The sequence below is a fragment of the Oreochromis aureus genome, linkage group 2 (genome assembly GCF_013358895.1).
Source record: "Oreochromis aureus strain Israel breed Guangdong linkage group 2, ZZ_aureus, whole genome shotgun sequence".
Taxonomy (NCBI): Eukaryota; Metazoa; Chordata; class Actinopteri; order Cichliformes; family Cichlidae; genus Oreochromis; species Oreochromis aureus.
The window spans coordinates 6,158,901-6,178,688 of NC_052943.1; the positions used below are offsets into that span (position 1 = coordinate 6,158,901).

Sequence of the window (19,788 nt, forward strand, 5' to 3'; positions counted from 1 at the left end):
ACAATACACACAAATATTGAGATACAGATAAATAACTTTCTGCACATGTCTGCAAATAATTCTCCTACAATAATATGCTAAGGTTCTTCAGGTGATTAACCCTTTTGTCATTTATATATTAGTCAAGAAGCAAGCCAGCCAGCATCCATACATCACATTATGGTTACTGAAGTGTCTGTATGATTCCTATCTTTTTGAATTTTCACAAGAAAATGTTTACTTAATTTTTTTTTTATTAAGCCTTCTAGAAAGCTCAAATGTTGCTATTGTATGAAATATACTGCTTGAAAAAAAATTAAAGAAGCGGTGTCAAACATACACCCCAGAAGCCAGAATCAGTGGAAGTCTGTTTCTGATTGTCTGGTCAGAGACATTCACAGCAGTGGCCTGCTGGAGGTCATTTTGTAGCTCCAGTAGTGCTCATCCTGTTCCTCCTTGCATGAAGGAGCAGATACCAGTTCTTGCTGATTTGTTAATGGCCATCTACAGCCCAGTCCAGCTCTCGTGGATTAACTGGTTGTCTCCTGGAATCTGGCAATGCCATGTATTGATTGTGCCATCCTGGGCACAATCAATACATGTATTGATTGTGCCCACTGAGGTACCTATGCTACCTCAGTGGGCTCCAGGTATCACCTCAGCAGTGACACTGACACTAGCCAAATGCAAAACTAGTGAAAAAACAGAGAGAAAAGATGAGGAGGGGGAAAAATATCAGTGTCCTCCACCTGTAAATCATTCCTGTTTTTGGGGGTTGTCTCATTGTTGCCCCTCTAGTGCACCTGTTGTTAATTTCATCAACACCAAAGCAGCTCAAACTGATTAACAACCCCCTCTGATACTTAACTGACCAGATCAATATCCCAGGAGTCTAACTAAATGGGTGTTATACCTCGAGCAATGTATTATGAAAGAATTTACTATTTGTATAGGTTAATAAGGCAGATCAGTATGGTCTAAAAAATTAATTGATAAAACAAGAAAGTACAAATCTCAAATAAGCCCGCAAACAAGTATATTCAAGATCGAATATTCCACCAGTATGTTCCCAATCAGCCGTTTCCTTTAAAATAAATGAAAGCTCTAGATTATGGTTTGCTGGGATCCACCTATAAAACTGGCCAACATAGAGAAGCACAAGGTGGGAGATGTGAAACTATCGCCATAAAGAGCAGAAATGATGAGAATAACGTTCAAGAATTTCAGTCCTTGTAAAAATAAGTTTTTTTCAATCCCTTATGTTAGCGTTCAAACTACACGGCACACATTTTATGGTGAAAAGAAGAAGTTAAATCTGTTATTTTAGGCTGAAACAAGTGAAACGATGTGTGTGTGTGTGTGGGGGGGGGGGGACAAATGGCATAGACGATGAAAAGTAAACTGGATAGTACCACCAGAGGCAGACAAACTCCTCAGCTTTGACTGCTGCTGGCCTCCAGAGATGGCAGTAAACAGCTGTCTAATCCTTCCCCCTCAGTTGCCCTTTTTTTCTCCTTTCGTTTTTCTTTCTCTCGCCTCCTCTCTTCCTCTCCATTCTTTTCCCTTTCGCCTCCGTTCACCCTCCATCTCCGCTGTGCACCCCTGCCTGTCTCTTCATGTGCTGAGAGGGATGCAATTGGAGGGGGGGTGACAGGGGTTTGTTTTGGCCCGAGACAACAATAGCCTACACCTTGGCACTGATGCTGACAAATTCAAGTATGCACGAAAACACACATAAGTGCATGCACACACGACACACATATGACCCACATGTACATTTGCTGCCTTCCCGGGCATGGTTTGCTGGCATGAGTGTGTGTGTGTCTGAGCAAGGGAACAACGGGGTCACCATTTGGACGAAGAGAAAAGGGCTGTGTGTGTGCATGCATGGATGTGAGGGTCGTTTGTGCGCCTCAGTGTGTGTGTGTGAGAGTGAGTGGGTGTGTGTTGGTATCTTGCAGCAGTCCTCCCCATTTGAGCAAAGTGACTGGCAAACACAGACCTGTTTGTCTCTGTTTGTTTCCTTTTGAACTGCCTTCCTTTGAGCCTCCTTTCCGCCCCTCATACATTATTGCACAGCAGCCAACCTTGGCGCCTCAGTAAAAGATTAACTAAGCTGTCCTATTACAGTAAAGGAAATCTTCCGAGCAGCACTGTAATTTCATAGTCATGTTAAGGCAACGATTAATCAATTATTCACTCCGCCTTTAATTTTTTTTATTGTATTGAGAGGAAAATGAATGTTAATGGAAGCAGCAGCAGAAGCACAGGCTCAACCGCAGCGGCACAGGCAGAAATACAATACTTCTGTGTATGCACATCATTAGTGCTGAAATGATTAAACGATCAATCAAAGTGTCCAGCTACTGACATGTGATCGAGCAAATATAGTGCACATACCTACCAAACTCTCTTAACCTTAAAGATCGACTTACTTTCTTTGGCTTCTCTCACCATTAGTTTAAGTATTACATTTAAATAAATAAAAAATATAGTAATCAAATGATATAATAAGTATTTTAGAAGAGGAAAATAGGAAACGGGTCTAATTTGTGTTGATAAATTCAGTATCAAATCCAAACGAGCCTTTCGTTCTGTTTGTGTATTTTTCTAAAGTCTTTCTTGGAGCGTTTTGCTTCAGCTTCATAGTGATGGAGAGAAAGGATGTTATGCAATCAAGAACTGCACCAGGTCTGTGTGAACACTGATTACACAGCTTCTGAAAGCCCCCTTGGCCACCAGGACCCCCCACCCGACAGCTAGATTTAGGGAATGCTAAGTTTAGCATTCCTTAAAGCATTCCCTAGAGTGATGGGGTCCCTCAGGTTTGGCTCGTACTGGTCGGAAGAGGATGGGGCTGTGACCTCACGTACAGTATTTACCTTTAGAAAACAGATGTTAAACTCTCTTGTTAGAAAAAAAAAACATCTTAAAAAGCTACACACGGCAGACCATCCAGGATCTCCGGCTTTGACGTTTCCTACGCGATCTCCACCCACAGTTCCCTGGGAATCTGCTGTAGCGCTAAACTCGCATTAGAATTCCCCTGGCTGGCCTCCTCTTTTCGATATGGTAATTAGCAATGACTAATGACTTTAGCAAGTGTAAAAAATGAGCCAGTAATGGCCACATTACAATGGATTAGGAATTACAGAGGTTTAAATGAGAAAGAAAATGGTCTCTAATTATGGTGTGATTCTAAGACAAATCAGGGATGGTACAGGAGTTTTCTGATACGCAGCTTTTTTTTCTTGTTTCCTTCTTATAAATTAGTAGCCGTATGTTCTCAATGACTGGGAACGGCCACTCCCAGTGTGTTTCCACAGGCGAGCCTTCGTACATGCAGCTCGACAGAAAGGGAGTGAGAGAGTACCAAAGTGGAACCGGTGAGGTTATTGCGCCACTAAGCAGAAATATATATATAGATATAATCCGAGATAGAGTGATTATATCTGAGCTAATCAGCCTCTGCTCTGGTGAACTGCGAAAAATATCCTTAGCAAAAACAACTCATTAGACGTGGAAATGAAGAAAGCAGTATAAAGAAGAAAGGACCACTATTCAATCAACACAATGAGACCGCAGAAGATAAAGTGGCCGTGTTTGTGTGTGTGTGTGTGTGTGTGTGGTGCAACAACCAAGTCAAGGGTTACTCCATTAGTTATTCTAGCATAATATAGCACACAGGGCTCTACAGTCGTATTTCCAAGTTGTGCGTAAACATTATTTGTATTTTGTTTTGAAGGAGCTGAAGGTTTGAACAGGCCATGAGAACTGAGGTGAATCATTTTTAATACCTTACTTGATGCGTTTGTCACACAGTGCTGGCACAGGATGATGGCCTGCATTACATTTGAATGAAATTAGAGAAGAAGAAGAAAAATAACAACTCCATAATTTTCTCTTTTATTTGGAGGATTAAATGATTCTACTTATATTTCCTTTAAGAGCCCTTCTACTCATTTACTGTATATCACAGGGATTTTGTTAATGAGCCTTTTCCCCAACTATGCCTCCACTGCTTGTAAATGTTATGGGTTGATAACATTTTATTAAGCTTTCTCCACAGTCTCCTTAGCAAATTAAAAAATCAAACCAAAGCAGGTGGCTAAAATCATGCCTAATTGCACAGGTATGTCGGGATAATTAACCAGAATAGTATATTTATGAATGATGAACTTTTTTATGTGAAGCTGCCTCAATATAGGTCACTGTGGTTGCAGAAAGCACACGCATGACCCCGGTCACGGGTTCAGAGCTCAGAGCAGACGTGGCGACTTTGGCTTGATGTGCCACACACGATGCTTTCAGTGCACAGAAAGACAACAGACGTGCAGTTGTCTGACGCTTTTAGTGTGTTCTTGATATTGCCAAAGGAGCCTCGGGGGAACAGCAACACACTACGGCCAATATTGTTGCAAAGCTGCAGGTTTTGCTTTTGTGTGCTTGTGCTTTTGTTGCAAAGACCTCCCAGTTGTTAAGCCTGTATTATTTGAGAGCGCTTTCATCTCCAAGGCCAAACTAACATGTGAGCTTTAAGCATGGAGCACAAAAAATAATGATTTATTAAAGCTTCTCTCTCTATCTAAAGGTCAGTATTACCATGCCATTGAGCTGAAAAGAGAATATTATGGTAATGTTACCAGCCTGAAGCAAACACACCACAAGCTTGTAATTATACTCATTCAAGTAGACTATGGGAAAAAAACCAAAACAACACTGACAAAAGCATTATGATTTCAAACGCTTCGTAATTATTTAATGCATGTTTCTTTCATTAAGAAGCAGCAAAGTTAACAGGCTGCTTTGCAGCATATGGCTCATTTTGGAGCGGTCGTGCGTGAACGCAAAACAAAACAAAACTTCAGCTTGCAGCCACCGCACGCTGCCGGTGCAGGGGAATCGATATAATTGAGATGCAACTCTAATCGTTATATCTGTGTCCGCACACTTGTTTGCTGAATGATGCTGCGGATTGCTGTCTTAGCCTCAAGTAACCTGAGAAAAGACAGTTCTGGCAATCTGTGAGAGTGCTCAGCTCCGCGCCCACACACATACGCAAAGCCTCTTAGTCACTCCAGCTAGAAAAACAGGCAGATACATCACAACTGTTTCGCGCAAATCAATGCCATCAACTCGCGTGTAAGCGGACTGACAGTGCGTTCAGGCTTTCTGAGCATTAATACAAAAAAGAAAAAAGAAAAGGAGATGGTATATGTGTGCATTTGAGTGAAGTTCTGCACATCAGAGAGACTTGAAGTGAAACTGCTATGATTTTTTTTTTTAAATCTCTTGACGGTTGCCATGGTGACATACTCTGCACTCCAAACAGTACAGCTGAGCTGAGAGAGATTTTAGTCATCTCACTCCTCCTCCTCTCACTCTTTTTCCTCTCACTCCATATATAAGGGCATCCACCCCTATAGTAGAGTGGGCCTGCCATCACAAAGAGAAAACTCTCATTAGGGCTCTTTTCAACTCGCAGGCCCTCTCATAAGCCTCACAGCGTCGCATCTTTCCAGTCAAATAACTGGCAGTGTTTACACTGGCCCAGGTAGATTTCCCATGCGGCCTCGAGCTTGGTGTATTATTCATGGTTGCAAGAAATATATCCGTATACTGTCACAGCTTGATTACAGCAAAAAGAAAAAAAAAGCCCTCTCTGCATGTGGAAATGTATGTGTGACTGATGTGACAGAGTAAACGCCTCGGAGGGGATGGTGCCTTTGTCTGTGGTACAAAGTGTGATACGCCAGTGGGGAGTGTGTATGGGCTCGTGCGTGCGTGTGCCTCCGTGGTTTCTGTTGGCGAGTGTGCATGCATGTAAGATCAAAAAGTTGCCTTCATGCGATCTCCGAATAAATAAAACATAAGTTGTGCCGTGAACTAAACCGAGCCGTATCTTTATGAATAAATCATCCCTTCCTGCCCCTCCCACCCCCCACTCTCTCTCCAAAAAACTGCTTTATAGCAGCTAACTTATTCCACAATTATGTAACTCGGTGGCGTGTAACACAGTCTATTTTCTCAGTGCTCGCGACATTAATAACAACAATAAACACACTGTGACATCCTGCTTGATCCCTGTGCAAGATCAATAATTTCCTTGATCACAAGAGTTCACCTGGTTCCTCACCGAGGGTTTGGTTAGCAGCCGAACAATAGCTTTCATGTCAGAAATAATGGGTTTGCCTGCATTATGTAGGAAACCTTTAATTTCAATTGCAGTGTGCTACGGGTGAGTCTGTGTTTGGGTTGAAAGGAAGAGGAAAGGAACACGTACAATATTCAGTTTGAAGCGTGAGCCATTTTGAAAGCTCTTCTTAAAATGGAATGAAGACAAACCAATAGGGTATCTTTATCTAAACAAATAAAGTGATCACATCCTAAATGTTCTGGGAAAATGTGACCCAATGCTAAATAAATGTTGAGTCAATGTTACAATAATGTTAAAACCTGATGATGTAATAGTAATGACATTAAAAGAACACAGCGGTTCCTGTTATAATTGATCGATGATGATCTTTCAATAGTTGATCAGGTGACAATGAGGTTGAAAAGTCATGGATTTATAGCTGACCGGGAAATTATATTGAAATGTGGTGGACTGTATAGTTTAAATACCACAGAAGTTGAGTTAATTAGAAGTCATAAATTCAACATTGTGTCAATATTAGAGTGCAAAAATGATCAACACTCAAAAGTAGAATTCAGGTTGACAGTATAATGTTGATGTAACATATTTTTAATTATTGTTTGCGATCTGGGTCGGGTTTCAATGAGACTCTGATAAAAGTTGTCTGTGCTTACATAAGTCAACAAATAAATAAGTAATGGAGGCTTAAGTTGACACATTGCAGGCAGAAAGTCAACATCTCAACAGATGATCCAGATAATCCTCAGAAGGCAGGGAAATAATGAACACTATGCTTGTGTTACACATAGTACTAGATCTGACTATTTTACTGTTATGTTTTTGCTTCACGTAATCCTGGAGAAATGCAGAACGGAGAAATCAAAATTCCCTGAGAAAACTGAGTGTTTAACCTCTCCTTTTTAGTGTTGTAGCACAAAAAATAAATACTGACCCTGCTGGGGTTACATTATACGCCTCGTATACAATCCATTATTGAATGATTCTGACCGCCAGCCTGAGACATTGCTGCTGGCAGGAAGGGTGTGAGTGACAGGGTTGATTTATTTCAGTCTACAGTCATATAACAGAGGGAACGCAGACACCTGAGGACTGGAGACTACTCCGCGGGGCCGTGCATTTCAGGCAAACACGCACCTATGAGGAGACTCGGACGACAGATGTCGACTTAAACATATCCAAACACATTCACCTGAAGAACACTCTGCGCCGTTTTACTCAAATCCACTCAATATTTCCCTCATTGCGTCTTCCCTGCTGCGCTTAAAATGTAGTACAAGGAAAAAACTAGCTCTTCACTGTAACACAAGTATAGTGTTCATTATTTCCGTGCCTTCCATGGATTATTTGGATCATCTGTTGAGATTTTGACTTTCTGCCTGCGATGTGTTAACTTAAGCCTCCATTACTTTGGCAGGGTTCATATAAAGAGCGAGGGCCAAGCCTTGCAACAATACTACAGCTGAATGTGGATGCGATTAGCTAGTTTGATTCTGTTCGCAGAAGGCAGACAACTGCAGGGTTAACCAAAGCCATGTGTTTTATTCACATTTTATGGATGTGCGACTGTTTAGGATGGGAGAGGTGAGGGTTTTTCACCTCTGAAGAACGGCGAACAGAGTTGATTAGCGAATGCGGAGGACTGAGAAGAAGTAAAGAACGAGGAACTTAACAAATGAATGGAGAATATTTTGGGTGTTTATGTTTGTGTGTGTGTGTGTTTGTGTGTGGTGGGGGTGAGGGTCACTCTTGGAATCCACCTGTCTGCAGAGATAAACACAAGGAGGGCCCAACAGCACAGACTGGGGCTTATGGGAGGGCCTGACTGACAGTGCTGACATTTAGAAAGAGCACAGTAAACACGGCCTTGCACAGAATAAATAGCAGGGGGAGCAGTTTGGCCAATACACACACAATCACGTACTGTACGCATTAATGCATCGCATCAGTTTGAAGCATAAATGAATACAAGCATGTGAGTCTATGCATGTGCACAGAGAAACAGTGCTGCATGTACACCTTGATGCACAGGTACACTGTAGACTGTTCCAACTCGATAGCCTACTATTAGAGCGCTGACAAAGAAAATGGCAATAAGTGTTTGCTTTAAATAGAACCAGGCTACACACACACACACACCCACACACACACACACACACACACACACACACACACACACACACACACACACACACACACACACACACACACACACACACAGGCTGACGGGAAAATTAAACACGCCTACTGATTAATCCAGGACAGAGTGGATCATCAGTGTTGTTCCTTGGCCTTTTGTCTCTGATTAAATGGAGAAGTATGAAGAGAGAAGTGCTTCAGGCTGAATACCACAGAGCTGAATGCACCTCTAGAACAATCTGTTCACACCTATTAGTAATAAAGGCACAGCGATGAGAGGTTTACAGGCACTGACTGAGAAATGTCAGCAAATTCATAAACATAATATCTTTTACATAGTTTTATTCTGAAATGTATTAATTAACCATCTATCTATCTATCTATCTATCTATCTATCTATCTATCTATCTATCTATCTATCTATCTATCTATCGGCATGTAGAAGTGGTCAAGACGACGGACTCGTCTGAGTATTTCAGAAGCTACTGTAATTTTCACATAACCACATCTAGGGTTTACAGAGCATGGTCTAAAAAAAAGAGAAAATATCCAGTGAGCGGCAGTTCTCTGGGTGAAAATACCTTGTTGATGTCAGAGGTTAGAAGAGAATATCCGGACTGCTTTGAGCTGATAGAACGGGAACAGCAACTCTGTTATTAAACTTCTTACAACCAAGCCATGCAGGAGAGGATCTAGGTACCCCTCCTGTCAGCTACGAACAGGAAACTGAGGCTACAGCCAAACTGAGTATTGTTGGTGACGATGCACATCCCTTCATGCCCATCTTCTGACGGCTGCTTTCAGCAGGATAACGCACCGTGTCAAAAAGCTCAAATCATAACTAACATAACAATGAGTTCCTTGTGCTCACATGGCCTCCACAGTCATACAAGTCATATCCATTTAACAGATCACCTTTGGAACGTGGTTAAACAGCACAGTTATGGATGTACAACCAACACAGCCGCAGCAACTCTGTGATGTAATATGTCAATATGGACCCTACTCTGCTTTATGTCACATATTATTTCACATAGTCATATATATCCACATAGTCACTTTCTATATCAGCTGCTACCAAATTAACAAGTTCTTAATTAACTAGTTAGAGCAGACAAATCAATATTAGTTGATACTTTAAAAAAAAACAACCTAAGATCAGCCAATCAGCAAGGATAGCTCATGTGCTTACATAATAACCAACAAGTGACTATGCAGGATTTCATAAGCGGTATTTGCTAAGACATCAATAACATTGCTCCAAAAAAATACAGTACACAATTCTGAGTGAAAAGTGTTATTTTGTACTTTAGCAAAGTTTTGAATGTACAAAATGTTAAAAAAGGGACTTGTGCCTCACAAGGTATCCTTGCTCTAAAGCACACTCTATTTTATTGTCTCTTTCACTCTAAATGGCACCATAACACACAAAATGAACATAACAACGTATTGAAAAAGACCTGAAGGTAGTGCCTGAGAATATAAACTGTTAAGAGAGAGAAGTATGGAGGTTTAAGGCATAGCCGCACTAGCTTCCCTTTTCACACCGACAGGACATATTCAGTCTATGAATAAAGTGGAAAAAGAAAGACAGGCTGCAGCCAGGCAAGAAAAGAAAAAAAAATGAAGAAGATGGTCAAACACTACCTTACATACAAGAACAAAATCTTCTCGAGAAAGCATTTTTTTTGATAAAAGTAAAACTGCGTACGCTGTGGCATACTCTGTTCTCGTGAATTTGTGATGTTACAAGCACTGTTGCTTTCATCTGACAAACCGTAGCTGCAACAGTATGTCCTTTAACTCTAGCAGAGGAACTCATAATGCTTTAGGAGACACATCAGCATGCACCAGTGTGTGTGAATATGCGCTGTGCTAACTAGAGCAACTAGGTCACCCAAATTTTCAAGGGGAAGATGTTTCCTTCAGGCCAGTATTCAGCAGGGTGAAACATTCACTGTGTTGGTTTTTCAAGACACCAAGCAGGCCGTGCTGATCGCTACAGCATGTCCTGCTGCACACGCTGTGACATGTGCAGTTTTTTCTTTTTAGAAAAAAAAAGTCTGTGAATTCCCCTGACGCCCCCCCCAAAAAAATCTTTTACCAAGAACCAAAAATGAACACTCAGACTCACCTTGAAAGGACACTCCAAGACAAAGAGAGGTATTTGACTGAAGTCCTTAGAGGACAAGCGCCCTTAAAGCCCAACCTCACTAATGACACTAATGAAATTCGGTTCCACCTCAAACCTATTTTACAGAGAACATAAGAAAGTAGAGAGGAATGGCCTGTTTTGTCCTTTTAGCCGAAGTCAATGAAAGGTCTTGCATCGGCAGAGGTCGTCCCCCTCCCTCCTCGAGCAAAAGAAATGCAAATACTCTTAATTTTGTTTTTTTAAATTGCAAAGTACACACCATTCCACACACACAGTGCAAAGATGGCTGTGCATACAGAAAAAAGGGACAATTTTAAGGAAGCACCGTGACATTCCCTGGCCCCCTCTCTTTGTGTGGCATACAGGAAAATCAATAGTTATTCCAAATGCATTTTCTGCCTGTAAGAGAAGAGCATTTGGACAATAGGCTTCATCTCGCATGAAGCACAGCACAGTCTGCAGGCAGAAAACAGTAAATGTCAGATGAAGGCCTGTGGGAGGAGGAATTCACTACCTACATTATGTACTGCTGAGCACCTATGTGCCGCATGCAGGCCCGTGGGTTGCAAAGTTGTTTTGTTTTTTCCCTTCTGTTATTTGTGCAGGGTGAGGCCAAAGTGAAACTACACCCTTTAATTTGCCACAAGAAGGAAGTCGAGATGGGATGCAGCGATGCTTACGATTACCCTTTCAAGACAGAGCGCCGGGATCTCCAACTTCACGGTAGCTGCTACATAATGTATATGTAGCTTAATGTTTAAAGAGACAAGAAGCTCTGTCTACGAGTGACCTAACCTGTCTCTGCTAGTTCAGAGCTTACAGTGATAACACTGACATTATCTTCTCATCTCCTCCTGTTAGCGCCTCTGGAGAGCTCAGAAAGTCGACCTCAGTGTCTCTAATTTCAGACACTTAATGAGATTTTTAATTGGTGACCTTTTGAGAACGGTTTCATACCACAGCTCATGAGAGCACTTGAGGGAAGCCAACATATACCACTCAATACTCACACCAGGATCCTTCATAGCAGCTTCTTAAGGCTCTGATATTCGCACAACCGACTGGCTAATCACTTGTGAGATGCAGAATGGCAGGCAGGCAGACTGACAGTTGGATTTGAATTTTTAATTTTATAAAATACTAAAGCTTTCTACTGACTACCAGTTTTTACTGTCCTAGATTTGTGCCATGTTTTTAGCACTATGGGAATTATCTGGAGACAGAATGAGACCACAACAGTCTGCAACATGACCACATCATAAACTGGCTCTTCTGCTCTTCATCAAAGTTTTATCACTTCTTTGTACGACAAGTGGCTAAGAAAAACAAAACAAAATCTCAATAAACAAAACTCAAGTGAGCTGAAAAAGAAAGCAAGTCAGCATGCTGAGGCGTTGGTGTGGCAGATAGATATGTACTACACGTAGGTGGTACTGAATGTCTCTTTGTGTACCAACAAATAAAAGCAGAGACTCAGAGGACTATAAAGCTTCAAAATTTGTGGCCTCAGCTTCTTACCGTGGTGAAATATCACAGCCCTGCTGCATGAAGGCGCCAAGCGAAAACCAAAGGGAATTGAAGATGCCAAATTCATTGGTTTGCTCTGGACTCTGCTGGGTGGTGTTCTGCTGCGTCGGTGTCTGGCCCTGCTGCACACCGTTGGAAGCCGCCGCTTGGGTGGGAGTCTGCGGCTCGGCTCCCTCCTCGTAGTCTTCGGCGTGCCACTCGTACGGGCTGAATCGACTGACCAGGAAGAGGACGACGCTGACGCCAATGTAGGCAAACACAATGCACATCCAGATCTCGTAAGCCAGCGGGTCCAGGAAGGAAAACACGCCAGGCTTGGATTTGGTTGGTTTCTTGATCATTATAGAGATACCCAGAGACATGAAGGGCTTGGAGAAGTCAATCACCTCTTCACGGACCAGGGTGATAGTGAGCGGAGCCACAGCCACGTCTGCTTTCTGAGGAAAGAGCACAAAGACAGGTGTAAACAGTGCTGGATAAAGTAGCATTTCATTGAAATTCTGAGGTGGAATAATACTTGTGTTTCCTTGTTTGCAACAGAGATCTGAGAGGATCACCGCAACCACCCAAAGTGCACTACACCGTGTCTAGATATAAATGTATTCTTGATCGTTATCCAAGTGTATTGCACAACGAGAAAGCAAATGAAAGATCAGTTCTTTCAGTTTTAAGATGGTGTCTTTATCTTCCTCCCCCTTATCACAGCACAGTTGGTACACACAGCAAAAGTTAGTTGGTAACGATCCAGGTCAAATTAAAAACACAGCACAATTTCAGACTTCTGAAGAACAAAGTGGTTAGACTGTCGAAATTGCAATTCAGAGGAAGCTTTAGTAATCATATAATCCCAAATTATTCCAGCAGCAAACTGTAAGGATTTGTTTCTTGCAAAGGGAACCTTGCCCAAACTCTAACATATTAAAATTATAATTAATTAATTTAATTATTAAATAAATAAGCAGCTCAGAATACTAATAAAAAGAAATAGGCTTGGGGGCCAGTGAGGTTTTCAATGTGCTAAGACCTTCAATAATCAGTATTCACAAAAGACATTTAATTTTCCATCTTTCACTGTGGGGAAAACAAGAAGAAGCTCCACCGACTCACCCCATACACCAGCTCTCCCACCATGCCATTCCACATCTTGGTTTCGGGGTCTCGGGCTCCGTACTTGCCATCTGAGACGATCTTCAGTTTGTACTGGTAGCCCACATGCTTTGCTATCTCTGCAGCCAGCTCCACGATGTAGCCCTCGTACTTATCATTCCCCACAAGCTGTTCGTGGTTCTTCTTCAGCATCACGTACGGAGACTCCTGTTGGATGAGGGGCAGCCATTAGTAAAAACTGATTTTTTATTTGTTTCTTTTTATTTTCCTGAAGTTTTCAAAAGCACTTGCAGGAACTCACTCAACAGCTTCTGAAATGATTTCCCTGAAATTAGTGTGCATTTTGAAAATGAAGTGCTATGTCTTGTTCTAAACCGAGGCTTTGGAACAAATAAAGGAAAAAAAAGTACTGGCCCCCGGATATAATTGTAGGTTTAAAGGTTGAGAAGAAAAGATAATTAAATGGAACTACAAGGCATTATTTTGGCTTTGTTCCCTGAAGGTAGGTATGTAATTCATCCACAAAGACCCTCTAAGTAGGATGATTGCGACTGCATCGTGCACCAAAAAGCACATAGCATGCAGCAAGAAAACAGGAATTGGGCAGCATTGTTAGAGCCGAAGAGACATGAGGTATGATTCAAACGAGCACCTGTGTGAGTGTGTGGATGAAGACAATGAAGCTGACAGCTCTCTGAAACCAGGATAACCTCTGCTCCGGGGCCACACTGTTCTTCTTGTTACATCGACTACTGCACATCTCACACTGATTGACTTGCCTGAGAAACTGCAGCTGACACGACACCTGGGGCTCCACTTTCAGAAATATGTATTTCATACAGAATTAAAGTCGCCTCAGTATAAATTGTCCAGCAGCACTTAGAAGGCCTCAATTCCCACAAGTTGTTATGTGTTCCTGTTTCAAGCGAGAGTTTTCTGCTGAGCTTAGCAAATCCTTCCATCGTGTTCACCAGGGTCTAGATAAGGAGGCGGGGTGTAGGCAGGAGAGGGTTTCCTATATGTGTTACAGCTATCTGTGTTCTCCCGCTCTTTATGGTCCAGGTGAAGGTAATCATTGTTGCACATAACTTGAGGCTGGTAGACAAATGGCATCCTGGGGAGGCAGTGAAGAGAAAGGACCGGCGTGCAGCGCTTTCACAGTGTACGCAGTGGCGCACGCAGTCATAGACAAAGACAGGGCACACGCAACTGTGAGCATGCCCACCACACACACACAGAAAAACACACACACATGTACAAATGTGCACATGGAGACGTGGAAAGGCATATAAAAGGTCCTCCAGGACTCAATCACATTGACCTCGAACAGCTCCACTGAGATCTGCTGTCACTCAACCACATTAAATACAATACTCAGACACATTCGCTGCACATTTATACACAGAAGAGCACTTGTGCATCTGAACAAATGCGACTACACATGTAGGAGTTCATAATTTGAATACGTTTTAAAAATTCAATCATTTTCTCTTGTGTGCTGACATTACCCGATATATTTTAAGAGTTATACACACTAAAAGCGACAAAAACACAAAAATCAGGCATGCTAAGATTAGACACATTTCACTCTTTGTCTGGTTTCAGTGCAAAGCCGCAGTCATCAGCAAAGGAAGCTTTGATGCCCCATTAAACCAGTTGTGCCTCATTTCTCCACATCTCCAGGCCTAGTCTGTGGGCACAGGCTTGGACAGCAGGGACTACAGTGAAGAACTATGTGATATCAACACAGCAGCAAAACAACACCCACCCTTAAGCAACGAATCAGAGAGCACAGAAGTTAGAAGGTGTAAAAACTCCTGCGCCTGTGCTCCTCACACCTTATCTCTTCTCTTAGCTTCCAAGACAGAAAACTAATTTATCTTCCCGGAGAAAAGGACACTGATAGGAGATTATGTCAGAGAGAGTTATTTTGGGGGCTTACTCCGGAGACTCCAACTCTTGGGTTTAAATAAGGATTTTAGGCATACTTTCAAAAGTAGATGTCAATAGACTACATGTCAGGATTTGCATTTGCAGCTACATTAGTGGCTACTTTCTTATATTTAACTCAGTAATCTTGTTATAGTAATACTACAAGAACCACTTGATTGGCTTTTCAGTGAAAATGATTCTCACAGGATCTCTGGTGTTCCAGTTGTATTGCAGACAGTTGAAGTGGCAGAAGCTACATGCATGCAGAATGTATTCCTGGCACTTCACGTTCCACGTTGTGTTATGTTACAGCCTCATTCCACAAAGGATTCAATTCATTTTTACCTCAAATTATAAACATATTACCCCATAAAGACAAAGTTTTCTTGAAATTCTTGTAAATGTATTAAAAATTAAAAACTAAAATATAACAACTACATAAGTATTCACAGCCCTGGCTCAATATTTCAATCTTCTCTCAAGCTATGTGAGGTTGGATGGGGAGCATCTGTGCACAGCCATTTTCAGATCTCAAGTCTGGGCTCTGGCTGTGACACTCCAGGACATTCACAGAGTGGTCCTGATGCCACTCTTTTGTTACTTTGGCTGTGTGCTTAGGGTCGTTGTCCTGTTGGAAGACTGGGACTGAATCAGAACATTGTGGAGCTTGTTATATCAAGGATACGTTGCTGCGTTCATCTTTCCCTCAACCGATGACGCACCGCATCCAGGCCACAGAATTCAATCTTTATTTCATCAGAACAGAGAATTTTATTTCTCGATATTTGAGAGTCCTTTAGGTGCCTTTTGGCAAACTCCAAGTAGCTTCCCTCTGGCCTCTCTCTCCTGGAGTGGGGAGTTACTTTCAAACAAAGAATGTGTTTAGTTAACTATGTCTAATCTCTAGGCCTCGATGCTTATTTGCTAACTAGTTTCTGAGATTATGCACTCTGTTTTTCTGAAAAATAGCCTAAAGGCTTGAAAACTGGGTACAAAAAAAACATGTAAGCTATCAATCTCCTTTTCTCGCAGCTGAATGGATTGCATTAGGGTTCACTTTGGGCTTTATTTAAGCTGAACTGACTACTGCAGCCATTTTGCACCAGTTTGTTTAAACATAATTATATCTGCTAAGTGGCAGAGATAGTTGGCTTCTGAAATTTTCTTTATCTTAATTACAACTTGGAGGCTGACTGGAAGAGTTTTTCTCCTCTCACTGGCAATGATGTCTATATTTGCAGCCAATGCCTCTGAAAAAAGTGCACGGGTTGATGTGTACTCATGTTTTTTCTGTTATTCTACATTGTTTCTTGCCTTCATCAACTCCACTAAGAATCTTGTATCTGGTGAGCACTGAAGCCATCTGAAGGAAGGCGCACACAGTAGAATTCATGTGTCCCACAAAACCCCACAGTCATGCAAAAAAAAAAAAGCTTTCACAGGATTCTATACAGTCCGGTAAAAAATAAGGCTTATCTCATGATTCAGTAGCTGGTAGAACCACCATAATTTTAAATTACTATTTTTTTCTATTTCTTCATCAGTCTCTCACATCATTGAGAAGGAATTTTCACCCACTGTTATTTATGAATTTGCTTTAGTTCATAAAGACTTGTGAGTATTAGTTTAAGTAAAGCTCTCTTAGGTCTCACCACAATATTTAAATCAGGTTGACGTGTGGACTTTGACAGGGTCATTGGAACTACTTGATTCTTCTTCTGTTGTACATTTGCTGCTGTGCTTTGGAACAATGTCCTGCTGAATGACCCAATTTCACCGAAGCTTTAACTGCCAGACAGATGACCTCACATTTGACTCTAGAATGCTTTGCTATAAAGAGCATGCAAGGCTCCTAGGTCCTGTCTCTGCGAAACAGGCACAGATCATCACTCTTGTCACCACACTGCTTGACTGTTGGTATGATGTGTTTGCGCCTATATGCTGTGTTCAGTTTGTAACAAACATAGTGCTGTGCATTATGGTCAAACATCTCCACTTTGGTCACATCTGTCCAAAGGAAATCATTGCAGAAACCTTGTGGTTTGTTCAAATGGATCTTTACCAATCTAAGACATGCTGCCATGTTCTTTTTAGAGAGAAGAGTTTTTTTTCCTGTCAACTCTTCAAAACAAGCCATACTTGTTCAGCCTTCCTCTAGTTGTACTGTCACGAACTGCAAGAGTCTGAGATGTCGCTCTGGAATTTTTTGCAGTTTCTCAGTTTCGCGTTGCACTGTCTGACCTTGAGGTGAGTTTGTTGCGACGTCTACTCCTGGGAGGATTGGTAATCTGTCCTGAATGCCAACTTGTCAATATTTTTTTTCACTGTTGAATAATTGACTTCAAACTGTTTGCAAATGGTCTTATAAACCTCCACAGATTGATAGGCAGCAACAATTGTTTCTAGATATTGCTGGTGTCTTCCCTCCTCAGAATTGTGTTAACATACACCTGAATGCTCCAGAGCAGCAAACTGCAGAAACATCTTCCTTCATAGAGATGCTGACACTTGCTGATGTAGGTTGTATTTTTTTACAAGCCTGAAGAAAGTCATATAAATTAAGCTGCTTAATTGCATATACCTTTCACACATACATTAGATAAAGCCACTTTTCACTGCAAAAAAATTTTCACTTTAAAAATATACCACAAGTAAAAAAAGGGAACTAGTTCATAGACATAGACAAGCTACAGAGACTGTGAACATCCTGTACCTGCAGAGATATATTGTACTAACTAACTGTAATATCCTCTACTGTACTGTAGTCAGATATTATCAGCTATGATTACAAAATATAATGCTAAGTGTCACAAGAATGGATCAGGTCGAATCTGACCTCACTTGCAGACCATCTGTGTTACTGCCAATAAATACAACCTAAGACATGTTGGATGACCTAATGATGACATTTATGGTAAAAAATTGAAAGAAATTTATAGGATGCACTGACATACCACAGCCTCATATATAACAGTTACTTTGACTATTTCATGACAAGTTCTAATGCTGCACAGACACTTCTGCTGGTTCCTTCTACTCTGCCTGTTTTTTTATGTGTGTTGACATTACCACAGAGATTATGTTGACCTTTTGTGAGCTTTAAAAAGTGCAATAAATGTGTACTATACTAACTCTAACAGTCATCAACACTGTATGTCGGGCATAAGATTCTGCACTTCAGATCTACACGGAGCAATAAAGTTATACTGATACTCATTCTTATTCTGAGCAGGCTTCAGTCAGAGTGAGAGCAGTTAGATAATGTAGCTGGGAAAAGAAACGAGAGCGAGATACAATCACGGACGCCTGCTGAATTCTTTCAGGGGAGTGAAATTTGTGCCTACCATGATAGAAAATATGTTACTATTACTTTATCTGTTTTAATCTCTCAAATTAAACTCCCTTGTCCCCTAAAAAAGCCCTTAACCCCTGTTTGTTTGGGTTTTCTTGTTTTTAACTCATACTTACCAAGATAGTGGTGACTATGTAAGTTCTGTTCAGCAGTGGGTAAGTCTCGTTGCTCCCTCTCAGGCTGGCTGTGGTCACGTACTTCTCATCTTCATTCCAGTAGCCGACCTAAGGCAAGGAGAATGTGTCACAAAGTAGGGCCCGTGTTTAATTAACTGCCTAAAGTGAAACTCTGACTATATGAGAGAAAAATAACTTTTACTCCCACTCAAAGACTCGAGCTTAAAGGCAGTTTATCATATTTCAGCTTATATTTAAGTCCAGCCCAATGACCTATCAAGCTGATTTAGCAGCTCTTACTGTGAATGACTGAAATCCCAAAAGACACATGTATGTGGAGTGTACAAAATATAATTGAAATGATGAGCTGTATTTAATAAAAAAATGTATAATTTATCAGGTATTTCAGATATATTCAGGTACTTAAGTCTCCTCACTGTATAGCTTCTCCAGCGCAAAAGGAAAATATGAATTCCTGCTATTTCAAATAAACATTCAGTTACATTTGCAAGACTGAAAAAATACCAAGAAGTAAGGTAGATCCATGTCTCTAATTTACCTTTCATCCTTAAGGTATTTGCAGCAGTAATGATGCACTCATTTGGGTGCTGCTCAGTGAGGTGTAAGAGTAAAAAGCTACTCATACACCTCACTGAAGGTAGAAGGAGATTGCTTGTTAAATGTGAATCTTAACTTTTTAAATTAGAAACTGGCTCTTTGGAGCATTCACTCATTTGACTACAGTACAAGGTTTTAAAATAAGCTACAGGGTTAGTCAGACACATGTAATAAGACTGCATGCATATTTTCTTTTTAGAAAGGGGGCCCTTGAGCAAGAATGAATATCTTACATCAGACCATCAGGCTCACCTTCTTGGGTCCAGAGGGGGCCAGTTCCATGACACTAACAGTGTAGTTGGTTCTGCGGCCTTTCTCATTAAACTGAATGTGACCAGTCAATCCATCTATACGGACCTGTAATGGAGTCAAAGATATCGAATAAGTAATTCAGATCCTCTCACTTGCCTGGCTGGTACGGCTGCCACGTAGCGTGATATTCAACCAGCGTTTCAGTGCTAGGAGCGAGCACTCGCACATCATGCTAACATGACATGCATTCTAAGCGCAACTCGCATGTTTTGTGTCGTTTTCATTTGTGAGTGTCCGGTCGTCCCTGTGGACATAAATGACAGACGGTGTGCACGTATGTGTGCAGAGTGCACCGTGTTTGTCTTGGCTGTGTGATGGAATTAATTGAGCGAACACGAACGGCTTCAATCTCCAGTCTATCTGCAGGCAGATGGCGAGACTGATTCGGAACAGGCCT

General features: G+C 41.4%; 1 protein-coding gene across 4 annotated transcripts in view; it reads right to left on the bottom strand.

Moving 5' to 3' along the window:
- The window catches only part of gria1a (glutamate receptor, ionotropic, AMPA 1a), a 74,272-nt gene that overhangs the window by 20,622 nt on the left and 33,862 nt on the right, over positions 1 to 19,788 (bottom strand). For all 4 annotated transcript variants that reach the window (XR_005614040.1, XM_039616125.1, XM_031733317.2 and 1 more), the window contains exons 8-11: positions 19,332 to 19,436; positions 18,462 to 18,569; positions 13,062 to 13,268; positions 11,946 to 12,391 (exon numbers count right to left, since the gene is read on the bottom strand). Coding sequence is in view for 3 of the 4 variants with exons in the window: in XM_039616125.1 (XP_039472059.1) it covers positions 11,946 to 12,391; positions 13,062 to 13,268; positions 18,462 to 18,569; positions 19,332 to 19,436 (866 nt within the window). In the remaining variant the exon portion in view is untranslated. The remainder of the gene's footprint in view (positions 1 to 11,945; positions 12,392 to 13,061; positions 13,269 to 18,461; positions 18,570 to 19,331; positions 19,437 to 19,788) is intronic.